This window comes from Procambarus clarkii, chromosome 91 (genome assembly GCF_040958095.1).
Source record: "Procambarus clarkii isolate CNS0578487 chromosome 91, FALCON_Pclarkii_2.0, whole genome shotgun sequence".
Taxonomy (NCBI): Eukaryota; Metazoa; Arthropoda; class Malacostraca; order Decapoda; family Cambaridae; genus Procambarus; species Procambarus clarkii.
The window spans coordinates 6,568,369-6,592,496 of NC_091240.1; the positions used below are offsets into that span (position 1 = coordinate 6,568,369).

Genomic DNA, 24,128 nt, shown 5'->3' on the forward strand with positions numbered 1-24,128 from the left:
GTGGTGTTGCCACCTAGTGATAGTCAAGAGAAATGGGTTAATCAGTTGCTAGCGAGTGTGCTATTTGGAAGTCCTTGTGATGCCAAATAGCTCTTGGTAAGGCTTCTTGAGGTTATCTTGAGATGATTTCGGGGCTTTAGTGTCCCCGCGGCCTCCTCGACCAGGCCTCCACCCCCCAGGAAGCAGCCCGTGACAGCTAACACCCAGGTACCTATTTTACTGCTAGGTAACAGGGGCATAGGGTGAAAGAAACTGCCCATTGTTTCTCACCGGCGCCCGGGATCGAACACGGGACCACAGGATCACAAGTCCAGCGTGCTGTCCGCTCTGCTCCTAGGCTTGAGTTTTGTATGTACTTTCTGGCTACAGTCTGGGCTAAACTGAGTATTATTTGGTCTCTAACATCACACCTTCAAACTATTATGTAAAGAAAATACAAAATTGAGAAAGTGAATACAAGATATGTAATTTCAGAATTTTATTTTCAAATTGTTACTAAATGATAACACTTAAGTATTGTGTATGTATTTGAATCATTAATTTCATAATTTTTTATAATTTGGGCAGTTAGAGATCTACTTCTTCCGCTGTTGAGGCCACTTGTACACCGGTGCCATCACATTGGTGCCGGCTTGTATCAGTTTTGGTTTTTCTCCATTTATAGCCTTGTTTTTCTGAAATTATGAAATATTTAATTCACAAGAAATTTTTAACATGGTAGGCAAGTGGTTAATTTTCAAGTAAGGTACATATCTATAAAAATGTACAGAAGAATAGTGGAGCAGACACACTGATTTATAGCATCAAGCAAGAAAATTGTATGAAGACCTAGATATGTTTTAATTTTAGCAGATAAGAGAGGTTTTCACAGGTTGGGGGATCCCCAAGTCCTGCCTCCAGCCTGACTCTACCTCTCTGCTTGTAACACTTTACAGTACTTCCTATCTGGTAGGCATTCCCTTATCCAGTTCAATTTATTACTGTAGTTATGATGAAAAGTTACACATATGGTATGGTTCCAAATTTACATATATGTACAGTATGATGTATACACTTAATATTTAGACAGAAAATGAACAAATCCACAAGGGCCGTGACGAGGATTCGAACCTGCGTCCGGGAGCATCCCAGACACTGTCTTAATCGACTGAGCTACGACAGGGTTAAAAAAAGAGTTAAAACCGAAGTTCTACTGAACTTACTGGATCCCGTAGCCTCTCCGAGGCACAAATCTTTGTTAACAAAATACTCATTACAGATTCTTTACAAGGCTAGAGTAGAGTAAAAATACTTACCATCAGCTTCTTCCGCACTTCCAGTTTTGCTTGCATAATCCGAAGCTTGTTTTCCCTCTCAATCCTATGAGCTAATTCCTTGTAAGCCTTCTTCTTGGAATTGGAAAGTGTCTAAAAATAAAAGGCAAATACTGTACTATATTTTTACACATTGTTAAAAGATTTTATATAAATGTCATAAAGAATGGAAACTTCTACACAAGTCAAACCAAGTATTTTAATTACAAACTACTTTCAAACAAGCAACACACACTGCCAAGCCCCACAAATAAACATACACCTTACCAAGGCCTACACACACATATTGCTAAAGTCCACACAAGCTACCCCATACACAAACACACATGTTGCCAAGCCCCACACATGAACACATACATTACCAACCCTCATAAACACCAAATTGCCAAGAACCCTCCTCTCCCTACCACATGACTGATTGATGACGATTAAGTCACCCAAGAGGTGGCACGGGCATGAATAGCCTGCAAATGAACACACACATTGCCAAGCCTATTATGCAAAGACAGACTCTTCCAAGCCCCAAGACCACAACTCAATTTTAAGTAATATACTTAAGAGAACCTACCTTTAAAGATGAGGGATCAACCAGATTATTGAGAAGAGATAACTGAGAGGAGCGCAGGCGATTGAAACTTCTGCCGAGCAGAGCCGGATGCGTGTCCAACAACTTGGCTGGATTTGTCTTTCTGGCTGTAAAAAATAAAGATGATCAGGAAAGAATATTAACTGGTGAACAAAATTAGCAGTAGATGGAGATAGTAATTAGGCAGTCTAATGAAAGGAATTAATGAATACAAATGGAAAAAGAGTAGTCTTGCTAGAAAACCAGAATATGTATATGTAAATGGAAAAATTAAATGCATTAGTGCAAAAGTTGAAATGTGGCAAAGCTGCAAGTGTGAATGAGGCATATGTAAAAAATAATTAAATGCATCAGAGAAAAATTAACTGAATGGATGAATAGAGTTTGTCTATTTAGGCACCAGACCACTGTGGCACAATCCAAATAAACACAGAAACAAATCCCCAAGGAGACGGATGTCCAAGAACCAAGGAAGTCAAGATCTGATAAGGATTCTGGGAATTAAGTTCATACCAAATAAAAAAGCATCAAAGTGGAACCCTGAACCCCTAGCCAAACCCTAAACTTAGGGCGGCACTGTGCATCAAAGGTCCAGGACACGAGTCAAAAGCTGCTCAAAACTACATGGTTATTCAGTATGTCGTCCTGCTCGACTGAGCATGTTCCTGTCTTTTGCATTTGCTGAAACTGACTTTAGGGATAAGCAGAATGAGAAAATCTAAATTTACATTATCTAGTATAGACAAAGTAAATGGTTACATGATTAAAGTACAGTATATCAATTAAAAAATGGTTATAAAAGAGTACATTAATAAGATATTAAATACCTCAACACACACTATAACACAAAGCAATGTACATAAAATGGACAAGTTTAGATTTGGGAAAGACCCGAGTAAATACTGTACTGGGTTGGAAAAAGGGGTTGTAGACTTGTGGAAGAAATTACTGTGTAACATAATAGACTACAGATCACTGTACTGTTTCAAGGGTAGGTAAACATATATATGAATACTTTTCAGTGGATAAAAACAGGACCTGCCTCATATGGCCTAATGCAGTTTCCTTTGTTCTTATGTTCTAATAAGCCTAATGAAACAGGCCTAATGCAGTTTCCTTTAATCTTATATTCTTGTATCTAGCAATACACTTACAACTTTTTTGCATTTTTATATAGTGCAAAGTAATTCTGGTATAATCATACTGTACCTTCTTTTTCATCATCTACAAAGAGTGTGTGTGTATTTTTTGGCTCATCATCTCCCACATCAAGTATGTGCAACTGTGCTTTCAACTTTTCAATCTTCTTCCGCTCCACTGACATACGATGAGTGACATATGTCAAGTCCTGCGCAACATCACCTACAGCAAGCTCCTCATTTTCAACCTTTTCAAAATGTATGCCATCCTGTGGAAAAGCAAGTACAAGTTAATTACTAATATTAAAAGACAAATCATTGTTTCACATGGTATATTACATATTTCAGCCCTAGAACAAATATGACAAAAATAATCCTGCAATTTTTCAAGACCTACCCACACATCAATCAGTCAAGTGACGTCCAACCACTTGGGCTGGACGGTAGAGAGATGGTATCGCTTCATGCAGGTCGGCATTCAATCCCCGACCAACCAAGTGGTTGGGCACCATTCCTTCCCTTTATCCCCTCCCAAATCCATATTCTGATCCCTTCCAAGTGTTACATAGTTATAATGGCTTGGGATTTTCTCCTGATAGTTCCCTATCCTTTAGTCAAGTGACCACATTATGCTGAAAAATGAGGACACTACATACTCCCATTTGCAACAGCACTCATCACTATTTCATCGCTAGTACAATATCAATTTTCTACATATTTATTGTTTTCCATTAATAACCAACTTAACTAAATATCTATCACACATCAGTCTAAAACACTTGCCTTTAGTTCACTGTTTATCATATGGTATTTAAATTCATCAGGATTCTTGTTCAGGGCTCGCTTACGAAGAGTTGTTATTGCTTCTCGCTTTGCATTTTGGTCTCTGAAATACAAGAGCACTGACAATAACACAGAAGAGAAAACATCCTTAAGAAATGGATAAAGAAACACAGAATGACATACTTAAAGGCATTGCTATACTGTACAATCTATTTACCTCTTATAACAAGTCGAGAAGCCTTTCTATGCTACTGTTCCTGAATTGTCCTTCCTCAGTACAATGTCTAAGTAAGGTCAAGCCAAAAAATATGAATAACACACAACTATAAAGAGTTATTCTAATATAAGTTATCAAATGTATTACAAGGAATTACGGTATTTTTAATTAAAATGTATGAATATATTCATCACAATTTATTAATGTAATAACACACACACAAGCATTAATAAGAGAATACCTAGGCATGAAATTTTGTTTCACATTCAAATATAAGCAATCTAGTCAAATGTGCCATTTACTTAAAAGAATTATCAGCCTGTTGTTAAACCAATCAATTTACTTTTAAAACTGGAGCCCTCTCACACTATGAAGAGCTACCTTAATCAAATACATTACACACAAACACACAGTAAGTAACACGACTAACTTTGCTCGTATCCTGTAGTCTTTCTTCTTCTCTAAGGCACCCAGGTGCTGACGGGCAAGAGGCTGATGTCGTTCCCTGTGCACACGCTGGGTTTTCATCGCATTCTTTAATGATGCCATTATGACTTAATTTAACGTATCTTCTCTCCAAAGCTGCAAAATAACATGGAATTATATAGAGGGGGAAGCCACACATTTTATTAGGATGAATTTATTTTCAAACTCATCTCTTCATTACACACAGAAATCACAATAATGTGATGCATCAATGAACAAATCCACAAGGGCCGTGATGAGGATTCGAACCTACATCTGTGAGCATCCCAGACGCTGCCTTAATCGACTTAGCTACAACATGGTAAAAGAGTTGAAACCGAAATTCGACTGAACTTACTGGATCCTGCAGCCTCTCCGAGACACAAACCAGGGTTTTACACAACTCCCCTATGCACTCGAGCTATGTCAAGCTGGAGTTGTGTAAAACCCTGGTTTGTGTCTCGGAGAGGCTGCAGGATCCAGTAAGTTCAGTAGAACTTCGGTTTCAACTCTTTTACCATGTCATAGCTCAGTCGATTAAGGCAGCATCTGGGATGCTCAGAGACGTAGGTTCGAATTTTAAGTAGGTAAATTCTAGCAGAATTAATAAAATGATAAGATACATTGCAAGAAAAAAAATGATTTGAGAGAGAATAGTAAGTATATTAAAGCACATTGGTATATTAAAGCTCTGATTGATTACATTGACAACTTGATTGGTAATTTAAACAAGATTAACAGACACCGTACAGCAGATTGATAGCTAGTGCTAGTGCTCACATCAACGTATGATTAAGAAGTCGTGGCGTGACTGGACGAAGACCACGTCCACCCTCGTCACTACACCAGCTGCTGTCCGTCTAGCAGGTGACGAGTACAGTCCAGCAGCCCAGGAGACGTCTAGTAGGTGACGAGAGTCGAGCAGGGAGAGTCTGCCACCATGTGTTGTTGTTGTGTCGCCTCCACATGGAAAGGTAACAGCTGGCTTAGGGTCCCTCGTCTCCCTCAACAGTCTGCTTCAAGTGTAAGCTCTAGGAACTTGGAAAGTGTTTTCATATTATAATTTTAATGCATATATGATTACATGTGAGTTTTTGTGGTTGACATTTCACTATAATTATAAACATAAAAAATTCTATGTATATAAAAGCAATTTTCATGAGATAATTTTCATCCTTCTGAATTTCAGAGCAGAGTTGTTTTGTTAGTAATAAATTTGTATACCTGTAATTATCAAATATTACCCACTTAAGGGTAAAAAAACTATATAATGTATTGAGAGAGCAGAATGTAAACAGTGGTATACGCCGGGTCCCTGCGAGCCCGTTCAGTTTGTATTGATGGCGGTCGTCGTATAGGTGTGCCTGGGCTTCCCCTGGCTCTCTGGCCCTGCCTCTCTGGCCCTCACAGGTCACTACACACGGGTTACACCTGTCGTCCACGCCTGTGGCTACTTCGGTGTTGGCTACAGGTGGTCTCCTGGGAGAGATACTTAATGTTGCTCTGGTATTAAGGAGGCGTTTTGGTGGTAATTTGTGTAGGCTGGCCCCCGCCGAGTCGTTAGGTTGCGAGTATTTGTGTTTTTTGGTCAGGTTAGCGGTTCGGTTGTTGTGTATATTTGTAGAGCCGTTAATTACAGAACAAGGGGGGGGGGGGGTTCAGTTGTAAGGCAAAAGAAAGAAGGCAATTTTTACTAAGTGGAAATTAAGTTATGGTTTACCAGTCTCCGTGGTGTAGTGGTAAGACACTTGCCTGGCGTTCCACGAGCGCTTTGTCCTGGGTTCGTATCCTGGCCGGGGAGGATTTACTGGGCGCAAATCCTTAACTGTAGCCTCTGTTTAACGCAACAGTAAAATGTGTACTTGGTTGTAACAACGATTCTTCGCGGCAGGGATCATATTCCAGGGACCTGCCCGAAACGCTACGCGTACTAGTGGCTGTACAAGAACGTAACAACTCTTGTATATATCTCAAAAAAATTAAATAATCTGCAGGTTTCCCTATTCATACGTTTATATGTAAAAATATACTGTAGAGACGTTGTTTCAAGTGTAAGTGTAAGTTATATATATATTAAGTAAGATAGCCATATACAGTATATGAACGAGTTGAAATTGAAATAAGTTTATTGAGGTATAAATACACACAAAGGGATGAGGTAGCTCAAGCTATTCTCACCCCATTATGAATGAGTTGGTTGGGCACAAGTAACTTGTTGCCTAACCAACACAAGTTTGTTGTCACTTGTGTTGGTTGGGCAACACAAGTGACAATGTAAACCAATGGGTTTACTTCCCATTGAGGGGGGTGGGGGGTGTAATACATGCTGCTTTGGTAGTTATGTTCACTCATATTATGAGAGACACTGCCCAATAAACTAGCCCTCTGGGGCAAAATATAAGAAAAATGGGCCAGTAGTTCTGCATTTTCTCAATCCTTTGGTGTTTCTGTTAAGGCTATGGCACCTGTAGAAATATTATGGTTACACAATCTTCATGTGTAAAGTTTGTGGGAAGGTTAAGTCTCATTCTTAATGACTGTACAGTAGTTATGTGGCACCCTAGCTGAAGGCACTGCATTTGCTACATAAGTTAGGCCTAGTTATTGTTTTTTAGGCTTCATGTGGGCAATTTATGAATATTTGTTGGCTATACTGTATAAGCTTGTTTGTAGTTAGTCAAGATATTTTCATCAGTGGATGGGTTGTTTCTCATGATTGAGAGATTTTTGAGGTTGGATAGTTGTCACAATGGTTTTTGTGCAAATGCAAGATTTACAAAACAGCTTTCTAGTTAAAACCCAGACATTGTGTACCATATAAATTAATATAATTAGATTAAGTAATTATCTAATATGAATAACTTGTTACTCGAAAACCTTATCGAAAAAAAGAAAGCCATATTCAAACAAAGATACCAGTGCAGAGGTAGGTTAAGTGATAAAGGTAATTAGGATACTGGGATATTTACATCTGGGATATACTGTAAATATAATATATATTGTTTAAGTAATGTTTAACTCATGCTATCATTGTATGTTTCCCTGCCAGTATGGTGACCTTGAAGAGTGACTGGTGCATGACCATAATTGAGCTACAGTATAATCTTGACATACTGAATATGTGTAAACATATGAGCATATACTGAAATATATTATTTTAATAAGAGCCGCTTGTGTTTAACAAATCTCGCTTCCCTCTCTCTTTTTCAGCTTACTTCAAGCACCTGATAGAAAGCTCAGCATTTTATATTTTGACTTCAGCATAACATTTAATAGCATGCCTCAAGAAAGACTTGTTAAAAAAGATAGAGGTGCATTGCATTCTTATTTAAAAATTAACAATGGGGTTATAAATAGAACAATGGATACAAATTTTATACTTTATTTAGGAAAAGGCCTGAGTAAATACTGGTTTGGATATAGAGCTCATGATTTATAAAATGAATTGCCAGGTAACAAAGATGCTACAGTAGTTCATTGGATTGTTCAAGCTTATGTTCTTATTGATCAAAGAGTTTTTGTTATATGTGGTATTTTCTGTTTCTGCTCTATCTTTTCTTTCTTGGACTAACACCTGTATATTGAGAAACTAATTAGTTTCATACAGTGTTTAAACATAAAATATCTTGATACTGTATTCTAATGAAATACGTCTGAAGAATAGTTTTTATAGATATATTATATGATCAGCAGATCAGTATGCAGAAAAACTTTATTTGTGAGGCATTATAACTAATATATTACTATAATTTTATCACTTCCTTAATACCGTATTTAGATTTCACCTTTAATTTCTTTAGATATGGTTAGTGAAACAGAGGTCCGGCGATCGGGCCGTCGAACTGTCCGACCAGTTGAGTTTTGGAATTTTGAAAAACCAGATGAATCAAGAAGTGAAACGATTATATATAACTTGAACGACTTAAGCAAATGCTCTATCTACAATGTTATGTCTACAAAGTACATCCATGGGAACAAAAGTGTGCCTGTAGAAAATAAGAAAACTGAAACAACTAGAAGTTTAAAAAAGCGTGCAACTGTTCAAGATGGCCAAGAAAGGCAGAGCAGGACATTGCAGGCCACTTCCAACAATGCAAATTCAAATAAACACAAGACAAAGTCTAAGAAAATTGTGGGCAAAAATGACATGACCAAGGCCACAGAAAATAAAGATGTGTCGGTAATAAGCAAAGTGTCAAAAAGTAGTAAAGGGATAAATGAGACAGAAGTACCTCAAGAACACCCCCCAAAATTAATGATCAAAAAACATAACGAGCAAGAGAATGGTTCATCTGTGATGTCCACAATTAAGTCAGGTGAGTTGGCAAAATGTTAAATACAGGTACAGTACTGTATTTAAATGTATACAGAGAATACAGTCCTGTGCTGTTCAGTACAGTATATGCAAAAGACAAAATTCTGATTGCAGCAATAGCTGAACTTATTGTGTACGTAGTTTCATAAGTATTGTAGTCAGTAGTCAATATTGTGTATTGTAGTGTAGTAGTCATTTTCAGTATTTACTACAATATTTCATAAATATTGTAGTCATTAATGTGACTACAACACAGGGCTATATTGGCATTTTTAATAATTTAACAATTAATAATAATAATATATATTTAAAAATTTAAATTATAAGTGTTTTTTCTCTTCTCTTTCTTCTTCTCCCAGTAACCTATTGGTATTCTGCCATGAATATTTCAAGTTACAATTTCAGTTTACATCTACCATATGTAAGCAGATGATTGATGATATAGGTTAAGAAATTCTACCCAAGTGAATAGCATCGGTGCCATATGTATCAAGATTATTTGTGAACGATGTGTATAAATTTGGGTTTTAGCAGATGTGGTAGACTGGAATATATCATGGTATTGGGACAATATTTGCTATTACATATCTTTACAGATTGGTTACCTTACAAATCCAGTGACAAGAAGAAAATTCAGATGCTACCTGTAGCATCACTTACTCCAGAAAATAGCAGCATTAATGCATCCCAGAGCCAGATGAAGTTTGATCAACCCAGTTTCCAAAACATACTCTCTAGTACAGTTAATAATGACAGTTTTACATCCAAATTGAGGAACTACAAACAAGTACCTTTGCATAAATCGAGCAGAGTTGGTAACCCAGACAATGGCATTTTTAAGATACCAAGCCTTCTGCCTTACAGACGTCTTAAGAAAAGTAGTATGACTAGTCAGCTAAGCATCTACTCAATTCCTGAGGAATGTGAGACTGATTTAAGTCAGGAAACTGTGTCACTGGTAACCACAAGAAATGAATTTCCATCACAAACTTGCCAAACTAATACCACATTGCAGAAAAATCCACCAAGCCAAATGATTTTGAAGCCTGCAAGACTGCCAACTGTTAGAGGCCGCCGCAAACATTGTGATAAACAGTCCAAGGAGACCAGTGATCCTGGTCGTAGTGTTGTTTTGTTGAGTAACACAGAGGCATCAACAGACAATAATGGTTAGTCAAATTTTCCTCAGTTGTCTTTTTTTTTAGCATATTATTTTGAATATTTGAATTTAAACTTTTGCATTTTCAGTTTTCACTAATCTATATTAACAAGATTCAATCTATGACTAATGCTGATAATTTGGTATATTTATATTTAGTGTTACTAGGGAGTCTCTCTTATTGTTATATTTAGACTTGGTCAGCCTCTAGAACCTGATGACTACAGCATCAATACGGTACTGTATACTAAATACTAGATGGTGTACTTGGTGGTGCTAGGGTCTTGCTCCTCCCCCCCCTCCCCCCTCTTATCCCCTCTTCACCCCCCCCTTCCTCATCCCCTCTTTCCTCTCCACCTCCTCTCCTCCCCGTCTCCTCAAACCACTTAAACTGGATGGTAGAGCGACTGTCTCACTTCATGCAGGCCGGCATTCAATCCCCAACCATCCAAATGTTTGGACACCATTTCTTCCCATCCCCGTCCTATTCCAACTTCTTATCCCGATCCCCCCTGCAAGTGCTATATACTGTAGTTATAATGGGTAGGCACTTTCTCCTAAGAGTTTCCTTCCTTCTTTCACCCTGTCCTTCCTTCTCCCTCTTTTTCCACCCTCTCTCCCAATCTCTCCCCCTCTTCACCCTATTCACCCTCCTCTTTTTCCCTCACCTCCCCACCTCTTTCCCCCTGTCTTCTTACTCTTCTCTTCCCCTTTCCTCTCCCCCCCCCCACTTGTCTCATCCATCTCCTCCCTTTCTTTCCCTTTCCTCTTCCCCCCCTCCTCCTCATCTATCTCCCCCCCTCTCTTCCCCTTTCCTATTCCCTCTCCTCCATCTCCCCCCCCTCTCTCCCCCCTCTCTTCCCAATTTCATATTTTCTTGCAAAAATTTTGCAGCTATTACATCCTTTCTTCTCTCTCCTATCACTTAACATTTGTCTATAGCTATCTTTTCTGCACACAGCTATTTTGTTCTCAATAAACCATGAAGTATCCCTCCCCCACCCAATTTCAGCAACTTATAACCACACACATCTATAGCTTTCATGGACTCGTCTCTAATATATACCAATTGTGTATTAACATTCTTAAATATAATTTCCCTTACTACAGTACTTATAATATTTGACCAAAACATTTAATTAATCTGGATATGATATATATCTCATTCTCTGCTATAAAAACTACATTGTTTGCATACTTGGACATCAGATTTATATACAGTACTGTACTGTTTATTTCAGTACTGTACAGTATATATTTATTTTTATTTATTTTATGCACTTAAGCTCGCACAACTCTCACACAATAAGACCATACCTCTTATGATCCCATCTGTAAACACTGAACAACCATGGTAATATTCTACTATATTTGTTACATGAATCTCTTATTTTTAAGAGTTACCTCTTATGAATGGTCCTCTTCCTAAATATAAATGCCACTGTATTTAGTAACATCTATTAACCCAATACTGTACATTCTTATCACACACTTCAAAGTTTCCCTTTAATTGTATTCTTAAGCTTTTCCCAAGTCTTTAAAGAACCTTAATACAGTATGTACTTCAACAGACACTGTATCAATTAGACGCTCGGGAAGAGTGCGAACAAAGCCCCTGGAATTTTGGAACTTTGAAAAGATTGAAGTGAGAGCTTTAGAAAATGGTGAAGTAGATGTCATTCATCACAAGCAAGAACTTCCCGTTATAAGAAAGAAGAAGGATAAAGAATCTCAAACCTCCCAACATCCAGCTGTAAATTCTAACAGACATAAAGCTTGTGTTCGCAAGTCACCCCAGAGGCTTTTTACAGAGTCTTCAGTGTCTAAAAGAAAACTTTTTTCCCCAATCTCCAATAGTCTTGATGAGACAGCAAATGCCGAAGACAGTAAACCATTAAAGCGAATGAGGAGGAGTTTAGGTAAGTACAGTGAAGTGCAAGATAAGACACCAACTTTATCAGTCTTTTAAAGAGTCCTTAAGAATAGTAATTCAAATGATAGAGTAATAATAAGTAATCTTGATGAAACAAGAAGGCCTTAAAACACATCTCAATAAAATAAACTGAAAAATGTAAATAGTTCACTGTTATACTGTACCTGTTTTACCTGACGGGAGCCGGTCGGCCGAGCGGACAGCACACTGGACTTGTGATCCTGTGGTCCCGGGTTCGATCCCAGGCGCCGGCGAGAAACAATGGGCAGAGTTTCTTTCACCCTATGCCCCTGTTACCTAGCAGTAAAATAGGTACCTGGGTGTTAGTAAGCTGTCACGGGCTGCTTCCTGGGGGTGGAGGCCTGGTCGAGGACCGGGCCGCGGGGACACTAAAAAGCCCTGAAATCATCTCGAGATAACCTCAAGATTTATTCTTTTTTGTTAGTTCAATTGGTACTGGAATTCAAAATTTCACAAATGCTTTCAAAATCTAAATAGTACCTATGTTGCACTGTATGTCAGTTAAATCTATTAGGTACTTGTAAAATTTAAGTTAATTACCATGGACTGCAGGGAAGTACTGTATCCCAATTCTTTTAAAATACACACAATTCTGTTCAAAGTTTCACACCAAAGATTGAATACTGTAACTAGAGAAATTAGCTATGGAATTCTTCAAGTGTAAATATATGAAAATAATACAAAATAATTAAATTGTGGCTCCAGGTCTATTAGACCTTTCAGAAATTACTGTATAAGGTTTACTTGGGGGAGCCCCTTCGGCTCTGTGGAGCTTATCCACGCTGATATGGATGTGTTAGACTTTGGCATCAATGTGAATGGAGTTCTTAGACCTACCAGGGGCCACAGAATATGTAAACTTTGGCATCAGTTAGTGTGAATGGAGTTCTTAGGCCTACCAGGGGCAACGAGCCAGAGCCTGGCCCCATCAGAGAGGCAGGAGGAGCAGTGGCCTATAGAAACCCCCCATGTGATTGGAAGCATTCTATGTCTGCCATCAACCGGGTCAGGCACCCAGAAAGGTAAGCATCCCAAAACAGGCCCCTATTCAGGATAAGAAATTGCTACTGAAAGCTGAACTAGTAGACAGAACTTCCCAAACAAAAACGAGCATGACGTCACCACGTTGCCGCGCCGCCGTCTGCACAGCTCCCCTCTCCCCGAGAGGGGGAAGGGGGAGACCCAGACCCCTTATGCTGGCTACCCAAAACCCCAGTTCTGAGGCTGGGTATCAAAAGCATATGAAAAATTGCAGACTGGAGTGTTGCCGGGTAGCCTCCAGGTCTCACCGAGAAAATAGTGTTTCATTACATTCAATGCTGGTTTTCTGGAGGAAGCCCCTTTGACTCCCCGGAGCTACCTAACCAAAGATAAGGAAAAAGGGGGACATACCCGGGAGGCGGTTGCCACACGCCCTAAACACAAATCAAGACAACTGGCAACTCTGAATGACCCAACAGACAGAAGACCCAAACCCCGAATAGGGAAGAAAGGAACCAGGGCAACCCAAAATGGCTACACGGCTACAGACGCCGCGGCGCTCAAAAACCAGACACAACACACGATATACCCCCAGCCTAGCCAATCAAGCATCAACAATCCAAGAACCCCTCCGGAAAGCAGCCACCACACTCAATGCTGCGTCGCTGGCTTCCTCTTTGTTTTTTTTTTGTTCAGTGCTTTGGTGCCTACCCAAGTCCTCACTCAATGTGTTCACGGATGCCTCGGTTCTCGGCTGGGGCTTTGTGAGCAGTGCTCACCAGGCCAGCCAGGGGCAGTGGGATCCGTCCTTCCATTAGGCTCACAGCACGGTTTGGGCGTTCGCGGCTGCCTGTCTCCGTTCATTCCCCTGTCCACGGGATGTACAATCGATGCCGTCTCCTTCAGTTGGCTCTGCCGGATGTATAGACTCCCGGACGTGGACCGCTTTGCGTCGGTGTGGTCCTGGCATCTTCCTGTGTATGTGACGCCCTTCCCCAAGTGCAAGGCCATCGCGGTAGATGCCTTTTGACGGGACCAGTTGAGGTGAGGTTACCTGTACCTCTTTCCCCCGGTCCAGCTGTTATTTTGAGTCCTGGTTCAGTTGGAGATTTATCAGGGGAGAGTAATCCTGTTGGCTCCTTGGTGGCCGGCTCAGCCTTGGTTTCAGGTGCTGCTTGCTCGGTGTACGAACTCGCAATGTTTTCCACGGCTCCGCCTATTTCAGCAGATCAGCCTGGTCAGGTACCTGGCTGGTTCAGTTTTCTCCTCCGCTCTTCACATCTGGTCTTTCTGACGCTGGTTTATCACCACTTGTATGGTGATCAGGTGGCTTTATTGATGGTGTCCCACCTGTGAGCTTTGTCTTGGCGACAGTATAAAATTTCCTTGTGCTCTTTCCCCCATTTTCTATCTTTTCGTAGGTTGATAAAATATTTTAGGATAGGGGTTGTCTTGTCCTTTCCTTTTTGTTTTTTTCAGGACTGTCATTTGATGCCTAATACTGTCGCCTAGTATCATGCGGCGCTGGCGAAGCCGCTTCAGCTTGCATTCACGGTGGATGTTACTTCCGCTCCGTTCCATAAGCTTTCTCATGCTTTGTTTCACCTCTGGTCTGCTCATGCACCACCTGACCTGTTCTGGTAATTAGACAGGGTGCTCTCCTTTTTCTCTTCTCCTCGGTTTGTGGTGGCCCCTCCGGTAAAAGATTGTTTTTCCAAGGCTCTTTTTTTTTTTCCTGTTGGCATTGGCTTCTGGGGGTTGGGTCAGGGAGCTTCATGCTCTCCTCCAGCACAGAGGTTTCTGCTCTTTCGGTCCTGATGGTAGGTTTGTTCGTTTGCAGCCGTCTCCTTTTCTGATGAAAAATGAGTTGGTGGTTTTCCGAAGGGGTCCTTGGGTCATTGATGCTTGGTTGGTTAGGCCGGGAGTGCATCATGTGTTGTGTCCGGTTGTGGCTCTGCATCATTACCTGTGTGCCACGGCCTCTGTAGCTGGAAATGCGTTTTGGGTTGACCCGGTTTCCCTTGTTCTTTGTTCCAGGGTTCGGGTCTTCCAGGTCGTCCATGGGGTTATTCGGTCCAGCCAACCTGTGGTGTATCCTTGTGCCTGTGGTCTATCCGAACTTCATAATCATAGATAGGTCTATCTATCTATGCCCATGAAGTTCGTAAGTTTGCTGCTTTGGCTGCCGTCTCTGGTAACATGCCTTGGGTTGACATGGCACAGGGATTTTGGAGGTTAAACAGGGTCCTGGCCACACGTTACTTAGTCAACATTCCTGGGCCTATTCGGGTGTGTGTTGCTTTGGGTCGCAGGCAGTTGTCTCAACTTCGAGTTGAGCCACAAGTGGCGGCTACCTCCTGGGTAAGTCCCTCTTGTCACTTTTCTTTGTTTAGGTAGCTCTGGGGAGTCATAGGGGCTCCCCACAGAATGGGAGCAGCTCTGGGTGAGCCCCGAATCTCCCCAGTACCCTCTGGTCGGCGGTTTTTGCACTCGTTTTGATGCTCAGCCTCAGAATTTAATGCTGTAGTGGATGATCGGTGCAACAGCGTTTGTGACGTTTGCTTGTATTAGTTTGGAAGTTCTACCTCCATGATTCGGCTTTAGGTAGCAATTTTTACCAAGTGGGGGTTTGTTTTGTTACGCCTACCTTTCTGGGTGTCAAACCCCGGAATTCCAGACATGGAATGCTTCCAAACACATGGGGGTTTCCATAGGCTACTGCTCCTCGTGCTTCTCTGAGGTGGCCAGGTTCTGGCTCGTGGTCCCCAGTAGGCAAGAACTCCATCGACTGATGCCAAGGTCTAATACTGTATATACATATCAGCTCGGTAAGCTCCGGGGAGCCTCTGGGGCTCGTCTAGAAAATGGCGTTTCATCACATTCAATGCTGGTTTTTTGCAGTGTGCTTTATAAGCTTCCCCATAACTAGAAAAATGTTGAATCCTTTAAAGGATACCTGATCGACCAGGCTGTGACTCATATGTAAGGCTGTGAACAGCTGCATTGAACAGCCTGGTTGATCAGACCACCAACCAGGAGGCCATGTCAGGGACTGGGTTGCGGGGACGGTGATCCTTGGAATCGTTGACGGGAGAGTCGTCATTCTTTCTACTACCTGTTGAGAAGGAAGTTTTAAGAGGCCATAATATATATGGATTATGGGATCATCTAAATATTAATTTGAGTGATATTTAGGTTTCTCTCTCTCTTTACAGGGGTTTTAAGACTTAGGACGCCCCTCTCCACTAATACTAAGTTTGGCTTGTGTGTGGCTAGGATAGGAATATCAAAATGGGACAGGAATACTCATATGGATCAGAAAGTGATTTGGGCAAAGTAAGAGATTTTTTACAAATAAGTAAGTAGGCTGTGCTGTGGCATCCTGGATGAGTTATAATTCATGACTTTTTTCTTGGTAGTACTCTACTTCATATGTAGTGTGTGTTGTTTCTCTCGTAGAAATAATAATGAATGTGGTGAGTCTTGCAATGCACATTGCAAAACCATACATGCTTTAAATGTATAGAAAATTATCTTAAATGCAACTAATAAGCATACTTACCTAGAAATTGTATATTTTTAGTTGCAAAACACAAAAGTACAGTACTGTATTTACTTTGTGGTCCTCTATCAATTACCATTAAGGGCAGATAAGTTTTCACCTGATTTATTTTTTCTTCTTTTATAGAGACAAAGGAGGAAAGCCCAGTCCCACCAACAATAAAGGTGACACAGTTTAAGGACTTGAACTTTATCGAGACAGTATCGAAACGCTGTAGGTGTTATCTTGCCCGGTGCTTCCAAGACGAGGAGTTTGATACCTATGCAGGATTTGCCTTTGTGGAATGGGGTCAGCTAGTGTGGGTCACTACAAGGGAAACGGTAAGAGGAAACCATCTTATTTAATTGCCTTTCTCAGCCCTTAACCCTTGGACTGCTCAACTATTTTAGAGGACTGCATCATGGTGTACCTGACAAAAAAAATAGTTAAATCAAATGGGAAAAAATTATATATGGCAATTTGTTCCTGGAAGGTAATCACAAGTAGTAATTGGAGCTGTTTAAGGGTTAATATGTCTGTGCTGCTAGTTGTATTTTTCCTTACATTGTACTTGTGAAAATTATAGAATTTTAGGTTAATTCTTGTATTTCATCAATTTATCTGCAGCTGGGAGCTAAGGGTTTCTGTTTAATCTACTTGAATGAAGCTGGAAACCGGTTATTTATACACCTTTTCCTGCTTGTTGATCTTAAATAGTATTTATAAAATGTAGCCAGTTTTAATTTAATTGCCTATGATACATTTATTATTTGTTTATATTAACATTTCAGAAACTGTTTGTGATTGAAGGACTTGGCACTTTGAAGATGACCGATGCAACGGCAAAAGGAAAGATTGTTTATCTAGAGACTAGAACAGAAGTCGCCATAACAAGTGGTAGGAAATTCTGTTTAGTACAATATATTATATGTATTTGTAGTAGGACACAGTTAATGACTATTGAGTAAATGCTTTCTAAGCATGAACCCAATGCTCACTGGGCCCATTGAGATCTTCGCTAATATGCTAGACCCTGAGTGACTTTGAGCCCCTCGAAAAATAATCTTGAAAAATTGATAGTCCTGTATTCTAAAGATGAGCACACATTATAGAGCATACACTGGTATACATACGAGAACAGGTGCTTACTATGACACCTAAGTACATATCAAACCCCTCGACAACTCCTTCAAATGATCATTGGGATCTCTAAAGGAACTAGGAATCATACTGAAATTACATAACTAGCACAACTACTCACTACATTGACCACCACCAGGTGGCAGCGGTAATAGTGCTACTGGACTTTGGTAAGACTAATAGTGCTTAGGGTAGGTGGCCACTCACTTTTTGGCCAGCTTCGCCATATTTATGTATGCAGCTCTGTAGGGAATAATTTATAGTTTGGTTATTCTTGAGATTTAGTTTCTGAACAGGCAGCTTCCATGTTGTTGTGTTAGCTTCATGGTGTGATGCACAGTTGTTTTGCATGTCTGAGCTTTGCAGTCTGCTTCAACTTGATTGAAAAGTTCTTTTCCTTGGTGCTGATTGTGGGAACCTAAGATATTTCCTGAGGCTCATCGGTATCCTTCAACTGGTCAAACTCCTCTTCTAAGCCCTTGTTTATTATATGAATTTCATCTGCACACATGCACATCATCCTGTCAGGGAAATTGTGGGCTGTACTTCATGGAAGGTGTTTTTATGAGAAGTGTGGAAATGGTTCATTCTCGTTTAGTCTAGCTACAGTGACCTTGCCCTTCTCCATTGGTTTGGGTATGGAGGTTTGGAGGGCCCATGCCATGTGCATTTTTATGCTTTTACACAGCAGGCCTTCCTTATTGTAGTGTCACCAGAGGTTTTAATGATGCTCATTTACCTCATTTTTGCTGGTCGTGGTATTGTGGAGAGATCCCATCCAGCATTTAGTCCTGATGCAGTTTAATGGGTGTGGGTTTTTTTTTTAATCTAAATGGCCCCTGCTGTTTATGATGTGCCTCTTGTTAAGTCCAAAGTTTATTTCACCTTCGTGTGTGTATGCCTTCTGTACTTTTGTTAATGATGACTGTGATTTTGGCTGTGCCAGCTTTTCACACTGTGACTTGTAAGGTAGTGGGTCTCTTGTTGGCTCATAACAATCATGAGAGAGGTAATACATAAAGCTGATGAAAATATAGCCCAACTGTACTAGATGCTTTCAATAAAAAATCTATTGAGTTAGAGGCTTATTATCATGACATATTGTATGGTCATTTTATATGTGGTGCAGCAATCTTAGACTTAATGGTGCAAGAGATACCTACCTAAAGGTCGATTTAGTTGTTAAGATCAATTGACCTGGCTGGACTGCTGTTTAGTGGGCCTTGTGCTATTCCCCAATTTGGTATAATTTGTGTTATTGTAAAGTACATAATTATGGAGACAAAATTATTATATTTCTGCTCTGAATGTTTTAGTGATGCATGAGACATGTTGTATGTTTTGTTTTAATGCTTCATAAACTTAGTTACACTGTAAATTTGTTCCATGTAACAAAGTTTTCTTAGCCAGCTACAGTATTTAGTTTTTAGAATCTTTTTTTCTACGCACTAGATGATTGAGGTACTCAGTGGTACCAGGGTCGATCCAGTGCCCCAGATATCCCGCACACACTTCATCTTCCTGTACACTCACCTGTCTCCCTACTGTAACAATCTTCAATACACAATGTCTTCATCACAATAAACATATTCACACATTCTTCAATTCCCTACCACACCCTCCTCACCCCTCCCATACCCTCATCTTTCACCTACACATCCTCCCCCGCATCCTAATCATATCCCCCACAAACCCTCCCAGTGTCCTTCCAACATTCACTCCTGTCCCTTCCCTGCCTATTCACACACGATTTTACCTGGTCTCCTCCCTCCATGAACACACACACTCCCTTCCCATCTCCTACATCCCTGCCGACACGCACTTGCCAAGTCTCCTCCCCACACACTCCCATTTCCTGTCAATGTAACCAGAAGATTGTTCTCTGTATGCAAATCTGACATCTGAACATGTGTTTTAAAGATCAGTATGTACAGTATCTGAAAACTAATGCTAACATCTAAAGTCTATGGACTTAGGGCTTAATGTTTCACATCCACAAACTTCATCAAGAAGGGGCATTGACGGAGTTAGCCCAGTGCTCCACCATCAGAGACCACTGGGCCAACTCCACCCACCCACCCCCCCCCCCTTCCCATATGATACTCCTGATAAAATCACAATTAAATTAATCATGCAAAGTTTAATAAAACTAGCCCCAAATGTCTGGCCTCGACCCTCGAAGGGAAATTCTCTCTCGTACATTTACAGCTTAAGTATAGTGAATGTTGGTTGCAATCCATTGTTAAAAATGGGGTTAGGCAGTTACTGTTTATGATAGTTTTTTCCCCTTATTTCCATACTTGCCCTCGAGCCTTTTGCTACATTCCACAAATTTTCTCCCACTTGTATGAGTGCCTATTTCACACAAGTTTGCTTTATCTATCTTTAGGTTAAAAGATAACTTTATACTTTATATTTGTTATTCTTTTCGTTTGATATTTATGCATTTCCTTTGTTTAATCCACAGGTAAAAAGGTATCAGTAGTTAAAGACGGGAAATGCAAGATATTGAAGCTCTTCATTTATTTAGGATCTACAACGACGACATCATCCAGCAGTGACATGATGAGTGTTCCAATACAGAGATGTAGTTAATCACCGGGGTAGTTGAAGGATCATTCAACAGTTAATCCTCATTTAATCACTAATAAAAATTTAAATTGTATTATATGCTGGGTTTGTGATCGATTTTCTTGTTATTCTTTTTCTGGCCAACCCTTTTACATCCAATCCAAATCATTACAGTAATCTGAAATAATATCCGATATTCTCATAATATACCGGGTATAGTATTTAGAATTGTATGTATTATTCTTGTATTGTCTCTACATACCTGAAGGAGGTTTCTAAGGATTAACTTCATGCTTAAGATGTGCCTTATTTTATTTGCTGAATAGCAAAACACTGCATATGCCAGTGTGTTTGGTAGTCTCTGAAAACTAATTTTATACTATAATAAGTACTCTTTCTTTCCAGAAGATATCGTCTTAGCAATTTTAGTATTGATTGAATTTGCAATCTCGGGAGGTTTCTCACTTTATTCTCAATTGTAGTGTACCAATTTTTTTAACTTTTTTTTTTTTTTGTATATTGCATTTCATTATTTAATGGATGCTTTTTTATATTTTGTTAGATCTTCAATTGGGACTTTCAGTAATGTTTGGCATTGTTTTAAATACTCAATATGTATCATTTTGTCTTGTGCATGAATGCGAGAAGGAATCGTATTGGAGTGCACATCCACACAAATACTGTAGTACTTGCCAAACTATGCAGCATTGTTAGAATTATATTGCAGTATTTTCAAGCAAAAATTTTTTTTTTTTTTTTTTTTTTTTTTTTTTTTTTTTTTTTTTTTTTTTTTTTTTTTTTTTTTTTTTTTTTTAGGTTTTCTTTTGTATTATTTTCTCTATTATCCTTTGTTGCTCAGACTTCTGTTCATGTATGTATTCAATTTATTGTACATGAGTTACATTACCATTCATGTATATAGAGTAAACCCCTGAGAGATGCCAACTAGGAAAACCTTGTGCTACACAAAATGATACATCATCACACTGCAAGATGATGATGTATGAGAACAAATATTGATGCGCTGCATACACATCCTAAGGTCACCCTTTCTCGCGTTCACATCTAAATGAAATGCCTGCCCGAGCATTATCGTTAAGTACAGTAGTCTTCCCAGCGAAAAATGTGTAATGTATAAAGGACACTGATGATGTAGACGAGTGGGAAATATTGCCTGCTGTGTGTCTCTTCTTGGCGTCCAGCACGAGTTGCCGAATGTTAGAGGGACCATGTTGCAAGAATATCATAAAATATGAACAAATCCACAAGGGCCGTGACGAGGATTCGAATCTGCGTCCGGGAGCATCCCAGGCGCATCCAGTAAGTTCAGTAGAACTTCGGCTTCAACCCTTTTATCCTGTCGTAGCTCAGTCGATTAAGGCAGTGTCTGGGATGCTCCCGGACGCAGGTTCGAATCCTCGTCACGGCCCTTGTGAATTTGTTCATTTGATGCATCACGTTAGTGTGATCTCTGTTTGTGATAATAAAATGTTTGTCAAAACAAGGAAAACATGTGCGACTAGATACACACACACAGGCTATGTGATTATTTTGTCTCGACCCTTATCATGCCAGAAATGTTGAGGGGAATCATTAGCAAAGAATACCTGGAACTTTCAGAATGTACAAAAAATGTTTTATTTTGTTTGAGTAAAATAAAAAATTATTTTAAAATAAAATTATATATAATTTCTTTAAAGGGAAAGTTTGAATGTTTGCTGCATTGTGTTTGGTATACACTTTCATTTTTACCTGTCAATGGGATGTAGCTTAGTGGCAATATATTATATCTTTGCATTTATATCAGTCATAACACATTTGCTGCACGCTAGCTGGCTGCCCGTGATGGGAGTTAAAGAACTTGATCATCTTGTGAGAGTTATGTTGATTTTGATCTACAAAAGTTTGTGAGAGTTCTTGATCTACATAAGCTTTATTATTGTTTTAGAAGGTTGTTAATAATTCATACACCATCAAGAGTAAATTGGTGAGTAATTCATGATGAATAAGCTTGTGTGTGGCATCTAATAAAGTATTTAAAGATACTGGTGCATGTATATTACTCTCACAAATAAGCAGTTAACATCTGTATTAACAGAAATAGTTGGCATAGACATAAACTTACATTTTGGACACGGGTTATTTTTTTGAAAAAGGTTACACAAGTTTCATATTTGCATGTTGTCCTAATAAACATGCCAGTAAAGTGGTTAGAGTGGTGGCCGACGCTTAGCTTTCCAGCCATCTATCCGAGGGGCCAACACACACTCTTGTCCACTAACACAGCTTTGTTTTGATTTTTGAGCTGGTTCCCCCTCATTACCTAGTCTGGGCTTAGGTACAAGTAGCAAAAGGCCTCCCAAGATATATATGAACCTACCGAGGGAACGGGAATCTGACTTTCTCGCAATGACATGGGGGATCAGAGATCCACTCTAAATATCGCCGGTGAAATAAAAACTTCTGCTCTTGAAAAAAAAGTGATATTAAGAAATAAGGCAAAATATAGCAATGGTTGAATGATCCTTGCCATAACTTAAAAAAAAAATTGCAAGGAATTTCATTTTTGTCTATTTTGTTTTTGTCAGTTTTTGTTTAATGTGTTAAGTCGGTATCGTATAAATAGAATTACGATGTGTTTTTGCCCCTTGCATTCATGCAATATATGTATATATAGTATATAAATAAAAATATATGTGAAAAGTATGTTGGAATGCTAACTAGCATAATTTTTTTGTTTTTCATATAAACAAGGATTCTTTATTTGGGACATGTTTAATGTTGGTTTCACTATTGGATTTTTTCCTTTCCTTCTTCTTAATCTACAAAGAGAAAATACTAACAATAACATGTCTCTTTGCCTCAACCATGAATAAATGTGTATTTTTGTTTGAGACAAATAAATAAAATTCTTAACATTTGTAACTTATCCGTTCTGTCCTACATTATACTGGTTGAAGTTGTTGTTCCTTGTGCACTAGTTTTGTATCACTTTGTTCTTGTAATGGCTGCCTGAATTATATTATTTTAAGTCTGTGAAAAACAGTGCTAAAAAGTCTCCTGTTTCTTGTCCATTCCTTTGATAATGATTAATAATAATTCATTGTGTCGAGAGACAGGCAGCAAGTGTATTTCTTTATTTTTATTTATTTATATGTACAAGAGCTTTTACATTCTTGTAGAGCCACTAGCATGCATAGTGTTTTGGGCAGGTCCTTAATCCTAATTTTCCCCGGACTATGACTCGCAAAATCGTTTAACAACCGGGTACCCATGCACTGCTGGGTGAACAGAGGCTACAGTTAAGGATTGGCGCCCAGTCAATCCTCCCCGGCCAGGATACGAACCCAGGCCAAATCGCTCGTGAAAGTCTGGGCGAGTCTCTTACCACTATGCCACAGGGATGTTTATTTATACACTTTAGGCTTAGTAGTAGGCATCCATCAGTCTCGGGAGACTATGGAGTTGGGCTCTGATGTCGGCCTTATACATACAGGTATCAAGGGTCCCCCTTCCCTCCTCTTCCCCCCAAGGTCGAATTACTGACCTCGGCCAGGATGCAACCCCACAAGAAGCTGAATAGCTCCTGAGCACTTACTTACTGCTAGGTGAACAGGTGCATTAGGTGACAGGAAATGCACCCAATTATTTCAGTCCCTCCCGAAATTATCTACCGAGTCAAGAACGAACCTGACTGTACTAATGGGTCCATTAAGTATTTTGTTTGTATCAGCTATAAATATTAAATCACTGTTGCTGTTCTTCAGGGAGCCGGTCGGTCGAGCGGACAGCACGCTGGACTTGTGATTCTGTGGTCCTGGGTTCGATCCCAGGCGCCGGCGAGAAACAATGGGCAGAGTTTCTTTCACCCTATGCCCCTGTTACCTAGCAGTAAAATAGGTACCTGGGTGTTAGTCAGCTGTCACGGGCTGCTTCCTTGGGGTGGAGGCCTGGTCGAGGACCG

The 24,128-nt window shown here is 39.7% G+C and overlaps 2 protein-coding genes across 5 annotated transcripts; one reads left to right on the forward strand and one right to left on the reverse strand.

Moving 5' to 3' along the window:
* Nucleotides 1-463: 463 nt before the first annotated feature.
* On the reverse strand, nt 464-5,472 carry LOC123773979 (probable U3 small nucleolar RNA-associated protein 11). The gene is made up of 7 exons (XM_045768005.2): nt 5,284-5,472; nt 4,469-4,620; nt 3,822-3,924; nt 3,109-3,307; nt 1,882-2,006; nt 1,296-1,406; nt 464-674 (listed from the first exon to the last, which is right to left on the reverse strand). Exons 2-7 carry the CDS (start codon nt 4,585-4,587, stop codon nt 576-578), a joined length of 756 nt encoding a protein of 251 aa, XP_045623961.2. The 5' UTR covers nt 4,588-4,620; nt 5,284-5,472; the 3' UTR covers nt 464-575.
* LOC123773980 (uncharacterized) lies at nt 5,422-23,220 on the forward strand. Of its 4 annotated transcripts, none has more exons than XM_069318709.1 (7): nt 5,422-5,527; nt 8,304-8,819; nt 9,415-9,987; nt 11,549-11,896; nt 16,601-16,794; nt 17,245-17,350; nt 20,061-23,220. In XM_069318709.1, the coding sequence occupies exons 2-7, from the start codon at nt 8,306-8,308 to the stop codon at nt 20,186-20,188; spliced, it is 1,863 nt and encodes a 620-aa protein (XP_069174810.1). In that variant the 5' UTR covers nt 5,422-5,527; nt 8,304-8,305; the 3' UTR covers nt 20,189-23,220. The 4 variants fall into 4 exon arrangements, with proteins under 4 accessions (XP_069174810.1, XP_045623962.2, XP_069174809.1 ...); XM_045768006.2 differs by lacking the exon at nt 5,422-5,527 and adding an exon at nt 5,790-5,913; XM_069318708.1 differs by lacking the exon at nt 5,422-5,527 and adding an exon at nt 5,841-5,974.
* Nucleotides 23,221-24,128: the final 908 nt, after the last annotated feature.